The sequence below is a fragment of the Bidens hawaiensis genome, unplaced genomic scaffold, assembly GCF_021521415.1.
Source record: "Bidens hawaiensis isolate Kalapana, Puna unplaced genomic scaffold, B.hawaiensis_p1.1 tig00026942_1, whole genome shotgun sequence".
In the NCBI taxonomy this organism is placed as follows: domain Eukaryota; kingdom Viridiplantae; phylum Streptophyta; class Magnoliopsida; order Asterales; family Asteraceae; genus Bidens; species Bidens hawaiensis.
Genome location: NW_027494351.1, coordinates 173,302 through 191,365, shown reverse-complemented (window position 1 = coordinate 191,365; position 18,064 = coordinate 173,302). Strand labels below are relative to the sequence as shown.

The following is an 18,064-nucleotide window of genomic DNA, read 5'->3' as shown; positions in this document are numbered from 1 at the left end:
GTTGCACCACAACACCCTTTCCGATTCATCATTTGCATTTCTTGATTTAACATTCCTTTGCATGTGTAAAGAAACAAACAAACATAGAGTAATTTTTTTTTGAGTTGTATATATTTTAAATCACTTGAGAAAAAGAAAGAAAGTTAATTGTCGGAATTCGATAATTCACTATACCTTATTTGTTCTTTTATTTGTACAGTATAGATTTCAATGCATACCAATAACGCTTATATTTAATTTTATTTATCAAGTATGAGATGCTATTTTAAAATATACATGCTAAATCTTCGAAGATCATATGTCAATGATTAATACATCTTTTACAATGACCCGTTCTCTCGTACACCTATTTGATAATTCTCATATGGCATTCACCTTAGCTTTAATTATTGTTTTTTTTTCTTTACCTGATAAAAGCCACCCTGTCATTTTTTATGACCACTTCATGTGCACATGACTTGACTTATTCTTAAAACTAATAAAAATGTCGAATATCACAATTCAAGCCAAAATCAACCAAACTCATAAGAATAATTTAAAAAATACACCTTCATACAAAATGAAAACCCAAAAATAAAACAAGGCCTAATAAAATGCGATGTATAAGCGGTAAATGTAAATGGAGTGTTTAGCATACGAAGAAGTACTTGTACTCTTATATTTTATAGTGAAAGTAGTTACGTCTCTTTAAGTGAATTTGCATGGATTTGTTATAATGAGTTTGGTGCACTATTGTAATTACGCACCTCAATCATCAACCAAACAAAACAAAATTAGAAGCATTGTTACACTTAGTTTAAATGCATCGTTATAACTAGTTTAGACAATGATGGTGTATCTAAACTAACTATAATGATGGATGAATTAATTAAACGATTACAATGATGTGTCTAACTTGTTATAAGAGCATGTCACATTTGGGATTCCAACTCCGCTTTATATATAATAATTTAGTTATCCTGAACACATTTATTTTTGTTTTAAAGGTGATTTTTTAAGATGAGTAAGGAGCCGTTGGCAAGATGAGGACATAGTGGAGTTATCTGGTTTATGTCAAGGAAAGCTTAAACGCAATCATAATTCCGTATTCCAAATTGCAATAAAAAACATTATCTTCTCTTTTTTTCTTGTCTTGTACAATAGCATTTTTAATAAATAATAACATTTCAACAAGAAAAATCCAAAACCGATTATATTTGAGATGGATATTCGGGTATACGGACGGATGCTAAATTACTTTTAAAAATTTTCACGGGTTTGAGATGGTTGTTATATTAGGTGATATACGTGTCTAATTGCACGAACTCATTTACTCGCTATATTAATATATATGGCACACCCTTAAAATTAAATAGTGTGTTAAATATCTTATAAACATGGGATTAACAACTCTGTTACAATATTGTGTACTTGGTAAGTTGGTTTTCAAGATAAGTTTAAGATCCAATTTGAGTAATGGCATTTAATAGCTAATATTTCTTTTTTATCAAATAAGACTATAGATGAGTTACATGAGTATATCCGCAAAGCCAATCGAATATGAATAGGACTATAGGAGCATCTGACTACGTAAGAATAATAAGATAGAATATCCAACTATACGAGTGTGTAATCAGAACTGAGATACACTCACATGCCTTACCAAACACATGATATTTACTTGATCTCACATGTCATATGTACAATTTTTTACAGATAATATAGGTTAAAATAATCTAAACGTGGTCAAAACTTGATACGTAATTGGCTAATTAAAAAAGCATGTTCTTTAATGTATTAAAAATACTTTTATACCATGGATTAAAACACACAAATACTTTTTTTATATGCAATTAGCTACATGTAACAATCATTTAGAACTAAGTTAATTTAATCCATTTTTATATCATAAGTTCAGTTGCATGAAATAACTGTTAAATAGTTGATTTAGAATTATATACGAGACACTGAAATAAGAACGAAATTCTTCTATGTATTATGTATTTGTGAATCACGAATAATATATAGGAATAAAAAAACACCATGAATAATATATACACGTCAATACGTTGTATGATCTCTAGCCAATCACTCTATTAATCTAATAGTACTGTCTATGTATGGGTTGATACACTAATGTTCAAGAATGACAACATCACTTGTGAAAAACAGTCTCTTGCATTTACACATAGTAGACTAATTTGTTTAGAAAACTATTTGAAAATGACTCCTCAAAATACACCAAAAGAGACGTTATATAATTGTATGATATTTATCCATTTAGTGTTATTTGTATAAAATGTTTATATAAGTTCAAAAGATTTCTCTCGTCATAAGTTAATAATATTAATAAAATTAAGAGTTTGATGCTACTTTAAACGAAAATTTATAATTTGTAAGTTAATAATATTAATAAAATTAAGAGTTTGATGCTACTTTAAACGAAAATTTATAATAACAAATTATAAATTGATAAGAAAGATAAATAAAAGAATATTTCATGTATATAGGGCTATCAGTTTCAATGATATCAAATCAGCATTATAAGTAATTTAATTTATACATAAAATTCAATTATGTTATTTGTAATATATTAGCTCTAAGTAATATTCAATCATGAGTTTTCAATGGGACATTATGGTGAGGGGTATTCTTTCACAAAAATGATAAGTATTTGAATCATAATTGAGTGTCGTAAAAAAATTATACAAATATTTAATCATGAAATCACTCTAAACCTATATCAAGTTAGTGAAATGAGACATTCGTAAATGTTAATTGCGTAAAATGACTTTCATTAAAATTCAAAATGAATGCAAAATTTTAAATTGCAAGTTTATATAAATATTATAAAATATTACTAATTTAACAATACTAATTAAATGCTACCCTAGTAAAGTTTCCTGTTAATGCATTTAGCGGGCTTGGAATGACAAAATCTTTTGACAACAAGATTTTGTCTATCTAAATAAAATCAATGATTATTGAAAATATTGAGTTATAGTTTTTTTAGATTAAAAATAGGCTAAATAGTTTTCTCTTGATAGATTTGTTTGAGTGTTATATCAATTTCTCAAACACTTATGTTTTTTGTCTAGCTCCTTGCTCGGCCTTTGCTTTTACATACATGCCATTGTTTCCCAAAAAATAAAATATTTAAATTACAATTATAACTTAATTAAGTTGAAAGAAAGAAAGGTAAAACGATAAAAGATGATACATCGTTCTCTCATAACTGAACTAGACTTGTTGGTTGACCATCGTTCTGGGACTGGCTATATATTCGGGTCAGTTGAGTCTATTCATGTAGTAACTCAATTTGAGATGAACGAGGTCAAAATCTAGTTTTATGTAATATTACATCCCATTTGAGTCAAGCGTGTGGACAAACCTCAACCCTCATCCGGATTCTGGGCCAAGTGTTCGAACTAGCACTCAAACCGTCACACTTCTAGATGAATTGATGATCATGAACAATCAGCGTGTCATCATGTATGGACCACACTTTAAATATATCTTTATAATGCATGCATAGTTGCATACTCTTCAAATGAAGACAAACAAATAGGTGAACATGTAATTACTGCAATACATTACTATAAGTCTTCAACCATCTGAAAGACTGAAACTATAAATACATGGAGAAACTAACAGATAAGGGTATTAATTGCGAATTACGTACACTAAAAAAACATTGTTTTTATAGATAGGCTATTAGCAAAGCCTTATCCTAAAGAGGCATAGAATCTCTAACTAATATACATAGCCTGATGCTACTTTATAACAAAACAAATTCACCCAACATAAACGGAAGTTGGAAATATATTTGTCGTTTTAATTTGAATTATTAAAACACTACGGAGTATTTAAATAAATTTTAACTACATGCCTCATGATTCCTTTATTTTAAATTTGACTTAAGGGGGTTAAGGGCCGGAAATAGTCCTTAGAATTGAAGACCCAAGGGTAGGTGGTGACCCCTTTCTTGGAACCCAAGCCTCTAGAATGCACCACCCTTGGTGAACCCAAGAGCCACCACCACCACCTGGGGCTGGGCCCACCTTCATTTTCATTTTCTCTCTCTGACACGTGCTCATCACGCTGGTCCCACGCATTCCTCGTATAAACGACACGTGATTCTCTTATCTATTCTCCACATCACACTTCTCTTTTCCACCCAAATTAATATGATTTAACATCCTATTTTAAACTACTTCGAACTATAAAGTTCACACGTTTAAAATTGTTACTTTAAAGTCTTCTATATTAGTTTGATAACGTTATTTTAAATTTAATATATATAAAGCGTGTTTCATGCTCAGTACAATTACTTTACCTAATGAATAGTACTTAGTAGATGAAAAAAGAGAAAAAGATAGTGGAGTACTGGTTACATATTCTTGTACTACACAAAAATAAATAGTACTTGACAGATTTATCGGAGCTCAATAGCTTGTAGTAATCACCAAACATTTTCTCTCAAATGCATACGTATTATAGGCTTCAAATACAATATTCAGCTTTTTTAGTTTTGATTTCATTTTTATATTCAAAAAGGTATAAGAGTTATACGTTTTTTTAAGATATATACAACACCAATGTTTAGGACAGACTACAGAGAGATGAGAGATGTGAACGAAAGATGTGCTTGAGCGGATCATACGGAACAAGGAGTAAACTAACCGTTATTATTTTGCTACGTCGCGCCAACTAACCATTATTCGTTACTTGGTTACTGTTGGAATAAACTCTTACCTACTTTGGATATGCCTATAGCTTATATTTCAATAAACTTGTACCGTACAACATGCTACTGCACCATCTCATAATCTTGTTAAGATACTTTATTAAAGGAAGTGTCATGATAACGTTGAATTATTGATTAAAACCATTTCAATTTTTTTATTAAATTAAACCCATTTCAAAAATCGAATATTCCCGATCAAAATACCTTCCATTTCATCTATAAATTTAAACCAAAAATGGTTCTAAGTTTTTGTAAACACATCACAGTACAATATTCATTCATCCGAAAATAATAATAATAATAATAATAATAATAATAATAATAATAATAATGCCTGTACTTACCAGAACAAAACGAGTCACTGACCCGCTAGACGACCGAGTCAAGGATCGGATCGTCGGGCGGGATATTCCACAACCGGCGTACGTTAGCAGCGGCAGCGAACACAGTGGACACGAAGACGACGACACATTATCGGAACTACTCGATTGTTTCCTCCACCACGCCGGAGAAAACGACGGCGATGGCGACGGTTACGACGGAGAACGACGTAATGCTGACTCCGATGACGATAACGATTCAGATCTGGAATGTGATTCCGATTCCGATCGTACGGACGTTATAATTTCGAATCTGATATCAGTTTTTAATAATCAAAACGTTGATAGGTTTAGAAACGTGTTGTTAGCTAATGTATTAAAAGTGAATGAGCTTTTCCAATCCACAAACCCTAACAGACAGATCCGTAACAGAAACGTGATGTTATATCTTCAAAACAACGGCTATAACGCAGCGATAAGTAAAACGAAGTGGAATACCTGCGGCGGACTCACCTCCGGCAACTACGAGTTCATCGACGTCGTCCGTACGGATTCCGGCACTCGCTACTACGTCGATCTGAACTTCTCCGGAGAATTCGACATCGCGAGAGAAACATCGCACTTCCGCCGGTTGTTACGTCACATTCCGGCGGTATTCGTCGGTAAAAGTGAAGATCTGAAGCAGATAGTGAAGTTGTTAAGTGATGAGACGAAACGGTCGTTGAGAAGCAGAGGATTACTCCTCCCGCCGTGGAGGAAAAACCGGTTCATGCAGAACAAGTGGTTCGGTCCGTACCGGCGGACGGTTAATTATACTCCGACTAACGTATCGTCGCCGTCAACGCAAGTGAAACAGTTACCTACCGCTGTGAAATGCCGTTGGATTGGATTTAACGCCGTTAGTAATAGTAACGGGACGTTATTTCCCGCGGTGACACGAATAAGATAAACTAAAAAAATGGGATATCACGTAACACGTATATAACTTTTTATTATTTTGATAATAAAAAGAGAGTCAATATTTTTGTCATGGAATTGCACGTTTTTCTCGGGGTGTTGGTGAGTCCAGGTGTGTGTGACATCTGCCGTTGATTTAAGATGACCGGTTCGAGTATAACATCAACGGTTCAGATTAACGGCTTAGATGTGCAAGTAAACGTAACTACGCGAACGTAATCTCTAATTATCATGCATCATAACTAAAATTTACAATAAATATAGTATTAGAATTTTTATAACAAGGAAGAGATTGAGTAATGTAGAAGGTGGTGTAAAAGGTAAATACGTTGGAAACGAATATTGAGGGATATAGGTGTGAGTGAAACCGTAAGTGTGAAAATCGAATCAATTGACTCATGTAAAAAGGCAACGGTTTGATTTTATGTTTATGTAAAAACTAATTTTTCAGTATTGTCTTGTATGTAATTAAAATCGTTAGAACCAAACCGAATTTATAGATTTTCATTTTTTATTTTAAATGATAAGTAATTTATAACCAATTAATAAATAATGTAACTTAAAAAATTAATCCAAATGTGTAATAATTAGTTATTAAATAATAAAAAATATTTAACCCCCTGTTTAATAACTCTATACTTCTTCTTTTCTTCCATGCCCAAATGGTAAAAAGCCAAAAAAGGTCCACACCAAAATCGAAAACTTATAAAACAAAACATAACGGTTTTCAACAAACGCAAGGCCAATTTAATTTATTTTTGGTTCGGTTTAAACTCAAAACCGACTCATAGTATACCTTTCTTCTCAAGGCGAGTTCTTATGGTGTTTGGAAAACTTCATGATGATAGTGTAGCTTGTTTAATGTTGTTATAGCTAATGTAAACTTACTGCCAGACGTTCAAATTAAGGGTACTGCAATCCATAAGATAATAACAAATGCAGGTACCTTGTAGTGTACGAATATACAACCACCCACGTATTATCATCACAAATTTAACTTTTGTTTCGGATTAAAGTGGTTTGGCTAATGTTGTTAACTAATGCAAACCATATCTAGCCATGTAAACATCTAGTTGTTTGTTGTGTCCAAACTCCAAACCCTCATAGCTGCTAATAATGGTGGTTACTTCATCATGTCCTCTAAACCCGCATTATACTAGTGTTGTAATCATCATATTAAACTTCCAAGTTTTTTTTTTATGATTTCTTCCTCAACAGTGTATACAGAAAGAGTGGCATTCGACCATTGGATAGGTATATATGTTGTCGTATTAATGGATAAAAGAAAAACGTTTAGATAGGTAAATGTGTCAACGTATTAATGAACCATTTGAAATCTAAGTCTAGGTCATTAATGTTAACGACACATGATATACGATTATTGACTTAATCTTGTTCTTCTAGTTTCAACCAAAAGATGAATGATATGCCATGATCTTTATTTATATCGAAGTTTTCTTTTTTCAGTATGTCGTATTTCCTCTTCTCAGTTTATGTTAATGTGATCGAGTATTGTAGAGTTACCTCTCAACTAGCTCGATTAATGGCTACACTTTGATGCGATAAGGTTCAAAATGGTATTCCCTTTTTCCCAAGCTTTAAAATTTTACAGGTTGGATAATGTCATTATGTCAATGACATAAAAAGAATTACGAGTTGTGAAATATTAAAACTATGGCTTACAAAAAGATTTGAGTGTTAAATTACTGTCGAGGCTTTGTCTCCCATGTGCTCTAAAATTGATTATTTCCTAGGAGTATGCCTCTAATATGTGTAATATAGTTTTTTTTCGTGTATTAATTGTTAGTTTTACTAATGGAGTGAAGGGTGTGGCTTTTTATTTATGCTACGGTGAGTTGATTACCATATGATCCACGTGTGTTGTCCAGGCATGGCAAACCTACCGTGACTCATTATACACTAGTTGCAAACTGTTTTCTTAGTCTCGCATACCTAGTCGGGCCTTTTCTTTTTACAAAAAATTCCCTTCATTTTTTTATTTAACACTTTTGCATTCAATTGTCATTGTTAATATTTTTTTTAATTATTTTTAAATTCTATAAATACTTATAGTTGATCATAGTTATCATCATGCTTATATTATTTGGTGTTCACTACTAGAATTGGTGACATAAAAAAATTATCATTACCTTATTAGTAATATCTTGTGATGATGAACTCTGATGACTTAGGGTGCTACTAGGGGCACCTACTTCATGAAGGATCGGGCAGCTCAGTACCAATCTTTAAACCACCACAATCAAAGCTCCATAGCAAATCAATTTCGAGAAACTAATTGTGTTTTGTTGAAAGTGAACAATCTTCATACTATAGGATTTGTGTGTCCCCTACTAAATCTCCATAATCTCTATGAACCGCTATACATCTAGATTTATATTTTATTTGGTAACACTTTTACCTTATTGCAAATATACAAAAACAAATTATACTTAAAAATAACCTAATTAATAAACTTTTTCTTATTATCAAAACACTTGAAAACTTGATATCATAGTTAATTGGAATTTTGTTTTCAAGTCTAATTTTATTTTTGAACCACAATTTGTTTAGCACCTAAATTTCACATTTACCTTATATTAAATACATTATGCATCTAGAACTACAAGTTTACAATAAAAAAATAATTTCAGGGATTCTAATATTATATTGTATATGACTTTTTATGTTAACTTAATAAAACTTATGTAATTACCATTTTACCACATTAAGTTTATCTATGAAAAGAAAGTAAATGCATGTACAAATTGAGAGAAAACAAAACAATTGTGTATAGAAATATTATTTACATGAAGGCGTGCGAGACGAATTGTAGTTGGTAAGCATTTATTGAAATTTTGGAATTGTGTGTTGTGTAGTGATCGATCGCTAATCAATTTCATGGATAAGATGTGACAACTTGTATGATGTAGACCCATTTTCTCCCTTGTTTTTTAGGTCCAATAATGATATATCAAACTTATGGATAAAGGAAGGACACATGGAAAAATATTCTGTGTTTTCCGTTACTAGAAGACTTTACACGATCCTTTGTTTGATTAATAACTTTTTATTTAGTAAGTTGAGAGACCATTTAAGCAGTAAACCCTAGATCCCGCCAATAACTAATCAGACAGGTTAATCGTGGTTGGGGCTATATTGGTAGCCAGAGAAGGGGCAGATTCTGATAAGATAGATAGCAGGTTGCTTCCAAGCTCAAATTATCTAAAACGGAATTGCTACTTTATTCTTGTTGAATCAATCCTTGACCTTGATGATGAGGGCATAAACGTTTACCGTTACACTACCCTCTCAGGGTTTATTTTCTTTCTTATTATTTTTATTATTATCTGGCAATACATTTATATATAGGTAAGTTGCCAATTCCACTTATTTTAGCTTGTTTTTCGTTTGCTCTAACTTCAAAGAGTCGAGTTTTTTTTCTTTTTGCTTCATCTTTTACCTGTGTATTAGCTCGCCAAATTTATGGCAATTGATTGGTTATTTAGGATACGCATATTTTGTTTCTCTCTCCTCATGCAATAACAACTATATTTTTGGTAGAAGTTGTATGCATTTGGGATTATTTCTCCTAGATTAACTTTGATTTTGACTGATATTTTATTTAGTTTTGTAAAACATTTGAACTACACTAACCAAAATATATGATTTCAAAACCAAACCTATTATGCTAGGTCGTATTATCCAAATACAACAAGAAATTAAAATCAGAAAAAGACGAACACAACTAGGTACATATTTGTAAGTTTGATCTTATTTAGTTATTTATATAAATCATGACAATTGGGCTGTATTTTATTAATGATGGGGCAAAAAATGCAGAATACATAGATTTAGGTCTAAGAACCCGCCAATGGCTTGGAAAGACAACATGACACGTACAAATCTCATGTATAATTTAAAAATATTCCAACTCATATCTTACTTTTTAATAATAACAATCATTAATTGTTTATGTTATCCTTACCTTTTTGCTTGTATTATTTTACTTTCTAATAGTGTGCATAATATGCTCTTGGTATTCTAGCCAAATAACGTGAGATTAATGATTAGAATTTGAGATCTTATTGTTTCATCTGAGAAATGCTCGCTCAGGTATTGAGCATACTTACAAATAATTTGTGTGCATAATTTTTTTGAACAAATTATGAATCTTTCTACTTTAAATCTGATCTGCAAGGTTGCATATTTTTTGCGAGATTCTAACCTTGACAGCAATCACTAAAAAGATTTACTTATGATGCACTATTTGTTTATTAGTGGTCTTAAGTCTTAACATAATTAATTATTGTTAACATATAGCTACATTTGTTACTATGATATGGGGTATAGCGGTTTACATTTATGCCCCTTAACTTCACGTAGTGCTACATTCTCCAGTCTACTCTTTTTTTACTTCATCTCACCCAAAAGAAAATGATTTAACCCCACGTAATCCTTTTCAATTTAATTTTAAAAAACTTCTGTAACATCACGTAAATTTCGGTCCAAAAATGTCAAATTACTAAAGTCAAGGGACCAATTCTGCCATTTTCCAAACCCCAGGGACTAAAAGTGAAAAATCTGTTTTCTTGACCTATCGCGCTACGCGACAGGGTCAAGACAGACACCCATCGCGTACAGCGATGGGGTGTCTGACAGGTTGTGACACGTGTGCCACGTGGCACACGGTGGCAGCGTCTGCCGCCAAATGTCACCACGTGGCAGCACGTTCTCCACGTGTTGCCACGTGTAAGCGGTGCCTGACACGTGTCGCCACGTGGCAGGTCTAGGGCCTGACTCATCAAGCCTACGTCGCGGTACGCGACGGGCTTGAGAGGTGACCCATCGCGTACCGCGATGGGGTCCGATTTCAGCTCTATAAATAGCGGCTACGGGTTCATTTCAAAATCACTCCAAAACACACACATTACTCTCTCACTACTCTCTCTCTAGACCTCGTAAAACGTGCCCTTGATCCGTCTCGAAAACCGTGCCCGTTACCTCGATAAACGTGCCCCGAAACCTCGATTTCCGTGCCGTTACCTCGATTTCCGTGCCATCCCGAAGTGCTGCCCGACGACCCGGTGATTGTCTCGAAGTGCGTGCCAAGTGCGACGGCGTCTCGATAAGCGTGCCGAAGTGAAGGTGTTGATCTAAGTGAGCATTGGAAAGTAAACGGCGTCGAAGTGCTGCCCAAGTATTTTCAAATGAAATTCAATTAAATTAAGGAAATAAAAACTAAGGATAGGGTAGTGATTTCTATATCATTTTGGATATCTTTTCTATACTATGTTTTTTTATTTCCGTATTTTTTTTCTTGCTCTACTTATTTTCTTGCTATCTTCGTATCTATTTATCATTGCTTTTATAGAATCTTTTTCTAAGTAAACCTTATTTGGTGGATCCTTACAAATATAGAAAATTCTGACATTACCTGCAGTTTTCATTCGAACTCTAATACCAAGTAAGAAACAAGGAATCGAAGTTCGTTATTCGACTTATTATATATGGATTCAATACACTATTGATTGCATAAATCCTTTTTCTACTTTATCTTTATTTATTCTCCACCTAAACTAAAAATTTTAGTATATATGCATATTCAGTGCCAATCCAACACAAGTCTTTTTTTTTTCCTTTTTTTCAATTTGAGTTCTTGTACTTTTTCCATCGTATTCTTTTATTAACCTTTATATTGACAATATTGTATCGAACAAATATAATTCATCGTGATAAGCAGCTCTATTTATTTCTGTCCCATAGGTTTTAGGTTTGATTTTTTACCTGTTGATTCAAATGATGGGTTCGTTGGATTAGCGTTGCTACTCGGATTTTTGGTTGAAAAAGTGGATAACCTAGAAATAGGGGATAGTACCCCTTCCCAAACTGTACAAGCTTCTTCCAAAGCATACGGCTTTCTGGATGTAGATGGTGATATCTATACAGATGGATCTTATATATATGGTATAATGAAATACCACATGGGTGGATATATAGGAATCAAAATCTGCCGAATCACTCATTTTATGATCTTCTACATCCTAGGTCTTCCCGTTCCATCATCTGGCTTATGTTCTTCATGTAGCATTCAGACCGAATGACTCTATGAAATTACGTTGATACTTCCACATATTATGGGTAACGTAGGAGACATCTCTATTTTTCCCCCGGGGAATCTTTAGAATTACCACTGCTTAGCTTTCAATTCGCCTCTGACCATCAAATGAAATGTGAATAATCCCTCCTCTTCTCTTTGAAAGAAGGGGCGCTTCCGGTTCTGTCGGTGCTTGAAACAATTTTGTCTTCTCCATATTACTATATCTCTAGAGTCAATAATTTTATATGAGGAACTACTAAACTCAATCACTTGCTGCCGTTACTCTTCAATTTTCTGTTGAGGTCTATCCTGTAGAGGTACTCAAATTGGATCAGTGATCGATTTCTAGGTTTCGTCATAAACCTAATTGGTTACTTCCAATTACGTAAATCAATAGTTCAAACCGCACTCAAAGGTAGGGCATTTCCCATTTTTATAGGAACTTCTGTACCAGAAACAATGGTATCTCCAATTATAGCCCCCCTAATGCCCGACCAAAATAATAATAAATATTATAACGGCTTAATACCCAAGTCGAAGTTATGCTCGATGATAAACAAAGAAAGAAATAACAAAGAAAATAAAAAAAGAAAAATAATATATATATATATATATGAGTATATATATATATAAATATTCTTCGTTATGAAATATATTATTTAAGTATAATGAGTGTACTTAAATAATAATAAAGAAAGATTACGTTTTTCTTAATGAAGAAGAAACGTTGGGTTTATAAACTAAAGGTTTGTTAAATATTACTTTTCAACTAAAGGTTTTAAAGTAAAATAATGAACTAAAGGTTCATCGAGATAAATAAGACTATAGGTCTTAAAGCCGAATCGTGTATCCGACTAATGAATGTTATACTCGTACTATAGGTGCGAGATAGCAAGAGAAGAACTAACGGACGGTGTTGGAAGCCGATCCCATTGAAAAGTGAATACGCCCCATTTTTACAAACTTGTTTTCAAACAAACAAACGTGTTATATGTAAAACTTTACATGAGACTACGTGTCTCTAAAACCATTGTAAATAAGAGTATAAACCTAGCCCTCAGGCTGTGGTATACGTTTGTCTGGATCCTTACATGTGTGGTATGCGGTGGGCACATCGCACCACGCCTGGTCACGACCTCCAGCCACGATGGGCCGGACCCAAGTATGTCCGAGTGAAAATGATCTTGTGTATATTTATGGTACCAAAGTATGTCGTAACGCTGCGGTGTTCTGCTGAGGTGACCTAGAGTAGAGACTCGAGTTTATGATGTTTGTTTATAACTTGATTATTCCTAAGCCAAGATGGGCCGAGGCTTACGTGGTTTCGAGGGGTAATTAAGTAAAGAAAATATTTTTGCGTCAGCATATTCACCAACATTCGTTGCTGACGTATTTTATTAACATTTTGCAGGTAATCAGGAATAGAGCTTGCAAGACGAAGAATCTCAAGAATCCGGTGGCTCGGATAATTTTGTGTAAATATTAAAATATGTGGTTTTGTAAAACTATAAACAAGTAAATACTAAACGAGACTTTTGTCTCGTTCTTTTATAATGCAAATATTTTATAATATCGATCCTTTGTTTTTGTTAAAGACTTCCGCTATAACCCGCAACTCTGATTTATTTACAATTACGGTACCAACCATGGATCACACTCATAGGCCCGAAATTAGGGGTGTGACAACTTCTTAAATTATTGTGTTTGTATGTAGATGATTTTAAAGCTCATTAAAACTTTAACCCGCATTGCCTTAAAGCCCCTTAACCTATGAAGGAATGATATCCCACTCATTAGCCATTGCAAAATCAGTTTTAACGCCTGAAGAAACACTAACCGGACCCCGGACAGATTACTGGCAACCTGGGGGTTGGATAGCTGTTTCCCACGAGGGGTTAGACCCTTGGAAGATGGTTCTTCTGATAACCTGCAAAACAGACACCGTGAGATCGTCACTGAGAAGGGGGGGGTTCCTCCTTGTGACCACCCTCCGGCGTGAGAATCAGACTAGATTGCTCTTTAAATATAAAAGTATATTAAGAGATTGCTAGAGCAGATATCAGGTATATTCTGATGATATAAGATAATGTAATGTTGAGATGATCATACCATTTGGGGTATTTATAGCCGAAGGTAGGTTTCCAAGGAGGTATGGCCGGCTGCTACAGTGTTCCTGTTCATCAACAGTAGCCTACGCACGTGCCCTGCTGGTAGTTGGTGGGTAGGCAGCGGCTGATAGTGACCAGGCCTGCTGTGTACTATTCCCTTTCCACCAACTGCCGGCTACGCACGTGGTATGACAGTAGTTGGTGAGTAGGCAGCGGCTAATAGTGATACAGTACAGGAGCATGCTGCTCGCCATACTGTATCAGTGAGCTGTCGTATCTCTGATCAGATCTTTCGCCCATACCTCGTCAGGTACAGTAAAAGATCCTTCAGTATACGGACTGGCTTATTTGGGCGGGAGTATTCCCCCTCCCGCCTCTGTGCGGGATTGCTCCCGGCTTGGCTCATTCCTTCAGGTGACACTGAATGATCGAGAGCTAAGTGCCTTGTGCGTGTAGCCATGCTGCGCGGGTGGCCTTCCCTAATGGCTTGTATCCGAGGCTGCGGGGACAGGCGGAGTCCTTCACCATTCGGAGGCATTTCCTGCGGGACCAGCTTGCGTACTGCGCGTAAGGACGTCACGTCTCTGAGCATGGTTGGTCCTGCGGATCCAGTTGGTCTCTGCGCAGACGTCCCTGTTTAAGGTGAGTCTTGTGGGTCCAACTGGGCTCTGCTGGGACCTACCTCTTCAAGTCCCCCCAGTCCAATGTTCTTCTCATGAGTGTTTAATAAAGTGAGGTGAACTTTTGGACTTGAGCAAAGGGTTTTGAAAAGGGTTTTGTATGGTTTTCCATGGGGATTCTTTCCGCGGAAGTCCTTGTCACTTGCAGAAATGCCCGAGTTTCCTGCTTGGTCTTTGGGTATGATGCGGGTAGGTCTGTAACCTCCTCGCAAGTCAGGAGCATTGAGTCCCAGTTGTATGGATTTTCCATGAGGTTTTGGTAGTTTTGAACATAGTGATCAATTATGTTAAGACCACCAATTCCATCCTGGAGCTTCAAACAACGTAGTTCTCGACGTTCCCGCTATGCGGGGATGTTATTTCCGTTTCCGCAAGCATTGCCCAGAAGATCCTTCTTGGTTTCAATTCCCAGCGGAGCGCTAGGTATGTGAAGGGTTTTGCCTTAACACTGTACCTGCGCCCGTCTTACGGTTACTTCCAAGGTATTCCTGGCGTCAATTCCCTGCGGGTGCTAGGTATGTGAAGGGTTTTGCCTGAACACTGTACCCGCAGCCGTCTTATAGTTACTTGGTTGCCGAGGTACTTGGCTTCAATTCTCTGCGGGTGCTCGGTATGTGAAGGGTTTTGCCTTTACACTGTACCCGCATCCGTCTTACGGTTACTTGTTTGCCAAGGTTTATTTGGCTTCAATTCCCTGCGGGTGCTAGGTATGTGAAGGGTTTTGCCTTTACACTGTACCCGCATCCGTCTTACGGTTACTTGTTTGCCAAGGTTTATTTGGCTTCAATTCCCTGCGGGTGCTAGGTATGTGAAGGGTTTTGCCTTTACACTGTAACCGCATCCGTCTTACGGTTACTTGTTTGCCAAGGTTTATTTGGCTTCAATTCCCTGCGGGTGCTAGGTATGTGAAGGGTTTTGCCTTTACACTGTACCCGCAGCCGTCTTACGGTTACTTGTTTGCCAAGGGGTAAAGGGGTATTTTCCCGCTTACTTTTTAATATTTTCGAATTTTGAATTTTGAAATTCGAAGAGTTGGTGAAAAGATCAGAACAGTCCAAACCTCTGAAACGTCGTGCGACGGTTTCTTCTGACTGTGTCAGGACGTGCAGGAAGTTATGGTGACGTGACAGAACATGGTCATTCCAGTCGCTTCTTCATGCGCGTGGGCGCGATTTTTCGGGCGCGTGGCCGCGAAATTACTGGCACGCGTCCTGTCAACAGCTGTTGCCAGCTTGCTATTTGCCACGTGTCATAGTTTCATTGCACATTCGATTTCTCTCTCCTCCGCATTAAATTCACTGCATTAATTGCGATTACTATATAAAGGGGAAGAGGGTTCTTTGTAATCCACACTTTTCACTCTTCTCTTCATCTTTAAAGCGATTTCCGACGAATACTCCTTTATTCAATCGAGCATTCTCTCGAAATCGTTCTTTTCTTCCTCTGCAAGATGTCTTCTCTTGATGCTGAAGCTATAGCTGACGACAGGGGTACTGCTGGCGAGTGCCAGTGTGCTCTGCCCGGCGATCAGTACCGGTATGTTGTCAGGAAGTTCATGCTCGATCATCTCGAGCCTGAGTTTCCTGAATCCCACCAGACCGTGTACGATGCCCCCAGAGGCAAGATCGGGGTTTATGCTGCATTTTTTGTCTATGGGAATCTTAGATTCCCATTGACAAAATTTGTTTACCGTGTCCTTGAGAGGCACGGTGTTCATTTGACCGAGCTGCACCCCATGGCGATCGCCAAGATTCGCCATTTTGAGTGGGTGTGCCGGATTTTGGGCATCGAGCCCCATGTGGACCGCCTGATGACCTTCTATACCTGGAGGTGCATCCAGGGGTGGTACACCCTGACGACCCGTATTAAGGGTCTGAAGATTTGCGACACCGAGCGCAGTCTTCGCGCGTGGAAGCAGGAATTCTTCTACATTTCTGCCCGCGCCATCCCCCTTGCCATGAAGTTTAAAAATGGCCAAGCGATACCGAGCCTTCACGCCCCCAATTACCAGGAGGCGGAATGGTTTTCGAAGATATCCCGGGTCCAATCTCCGGTTTACCGGTTTGCGGAGTCCGGGATGGTCATGTTAGGGATGAGCCGGGTGTGGAAGGATGCGTCTCAGGTTCCCATCCTTCTCGAATACGGTTTGAACTCTATTCCCTATGGTATGTCTTGTCTTTCTTTTTTATACGAGTTTGTCTTCTAACTGTTTCTTTTCTTTCAGAGGGAAATGATTTAGAGTCGCTTCTGTACCCGCGGGAAACCGACGGTCCCGCGCGGATGGGTACTCGTGCTCTGGACGAGGGCGAGTTGCCCATCCTGGAGCAAACGGCGGATCGGTTTGTGGAGGTCTATCCGCTGGGCCACGAGATCCTGAGCCACCGGCGGCCAGGTAAGGCGATATTATTTCCTCAATCCCTCAATGCTGTACCCGCTGCTGGAATTCCTGACCTGTCTTCTTCTGAGGAATACTCAGATGCTCCTCCGTTGGTGCGGAAGAAGAGGGTTGCCGGCGGGAAAGGGAAGGAGAAGGCCTCCACAGCTGATCCGGTGGTTCTATCTGACTCCGAGTCAGATAATGAAGAGGTGGCGGGGAACCCCGGTGGTGAGAAGACCACTGCTCCGGAGGCTACGACTGTTACCTCCGGAGAACCAGCAACGACGACGGTGACCGGTACCAAGAGGCCGGCTCCATCGAGTTCCTCCCCGCCCGTCCGTACGTTCAGGGTCAAGAAAACCCGTAAGTACAATCATAGTTTCTTTGTAGATTTATCACTATAAATTTATCTAACACTTTCTTCTTTGTGCAGGCGTGGATGTTGACGCATTCCGGGGTGAAGCGCAGAGGGGTACCCTTCCGCCAATGACGATAGGCTTGGTCAGCCTACCTGAGGCGTCGACCCAGGTGCCTGCGCCTGCTTCCGCTGGTTCAGTTGCTCCCTCTGAGCAGACTGTTCCAGCCGAGATGACGTCACCGCCGGCCGTGAGTGCGATATTTACAGCATCTTTCACGGAGCCGGCGGTTACTGCTGCTGCTGACGAGGCGGCAACCGCGGCGGCGACCACAACGGCGACCACGGCGGCTGCCACCATGCCCGCGCCACCGGCACCGACGGCCGGACCATCAGGTACGCGCAGGGCTTCCCGCCGATCTTTGCCACCTTCCCGTCTGCCTG

At 37.4% G+C, this 18,064-nt stretch overlaps 1 protein-coding gene across 1 annotated transcript; it reads left to right on the top strand.

Moving 5' to 3' along the window:
- The first annotated feature begins 5,056 nt into the window (after nt 1-5,056).
- On the top strand, nt 5,057-5,995 carry LOC143574483 (uncharacterized). Its single transcript, XM_077059092.1, has one exon. The coding sequence runs from the start codon at nt 5,057-5,059 to the stop codon at nt 5,993-5,995; it is 939 nt and encodes a 312-aa protein (XP_076915207.1).
- Nucleotides 5,996-18,064: the final 12,069 nt, after the last annotated feature.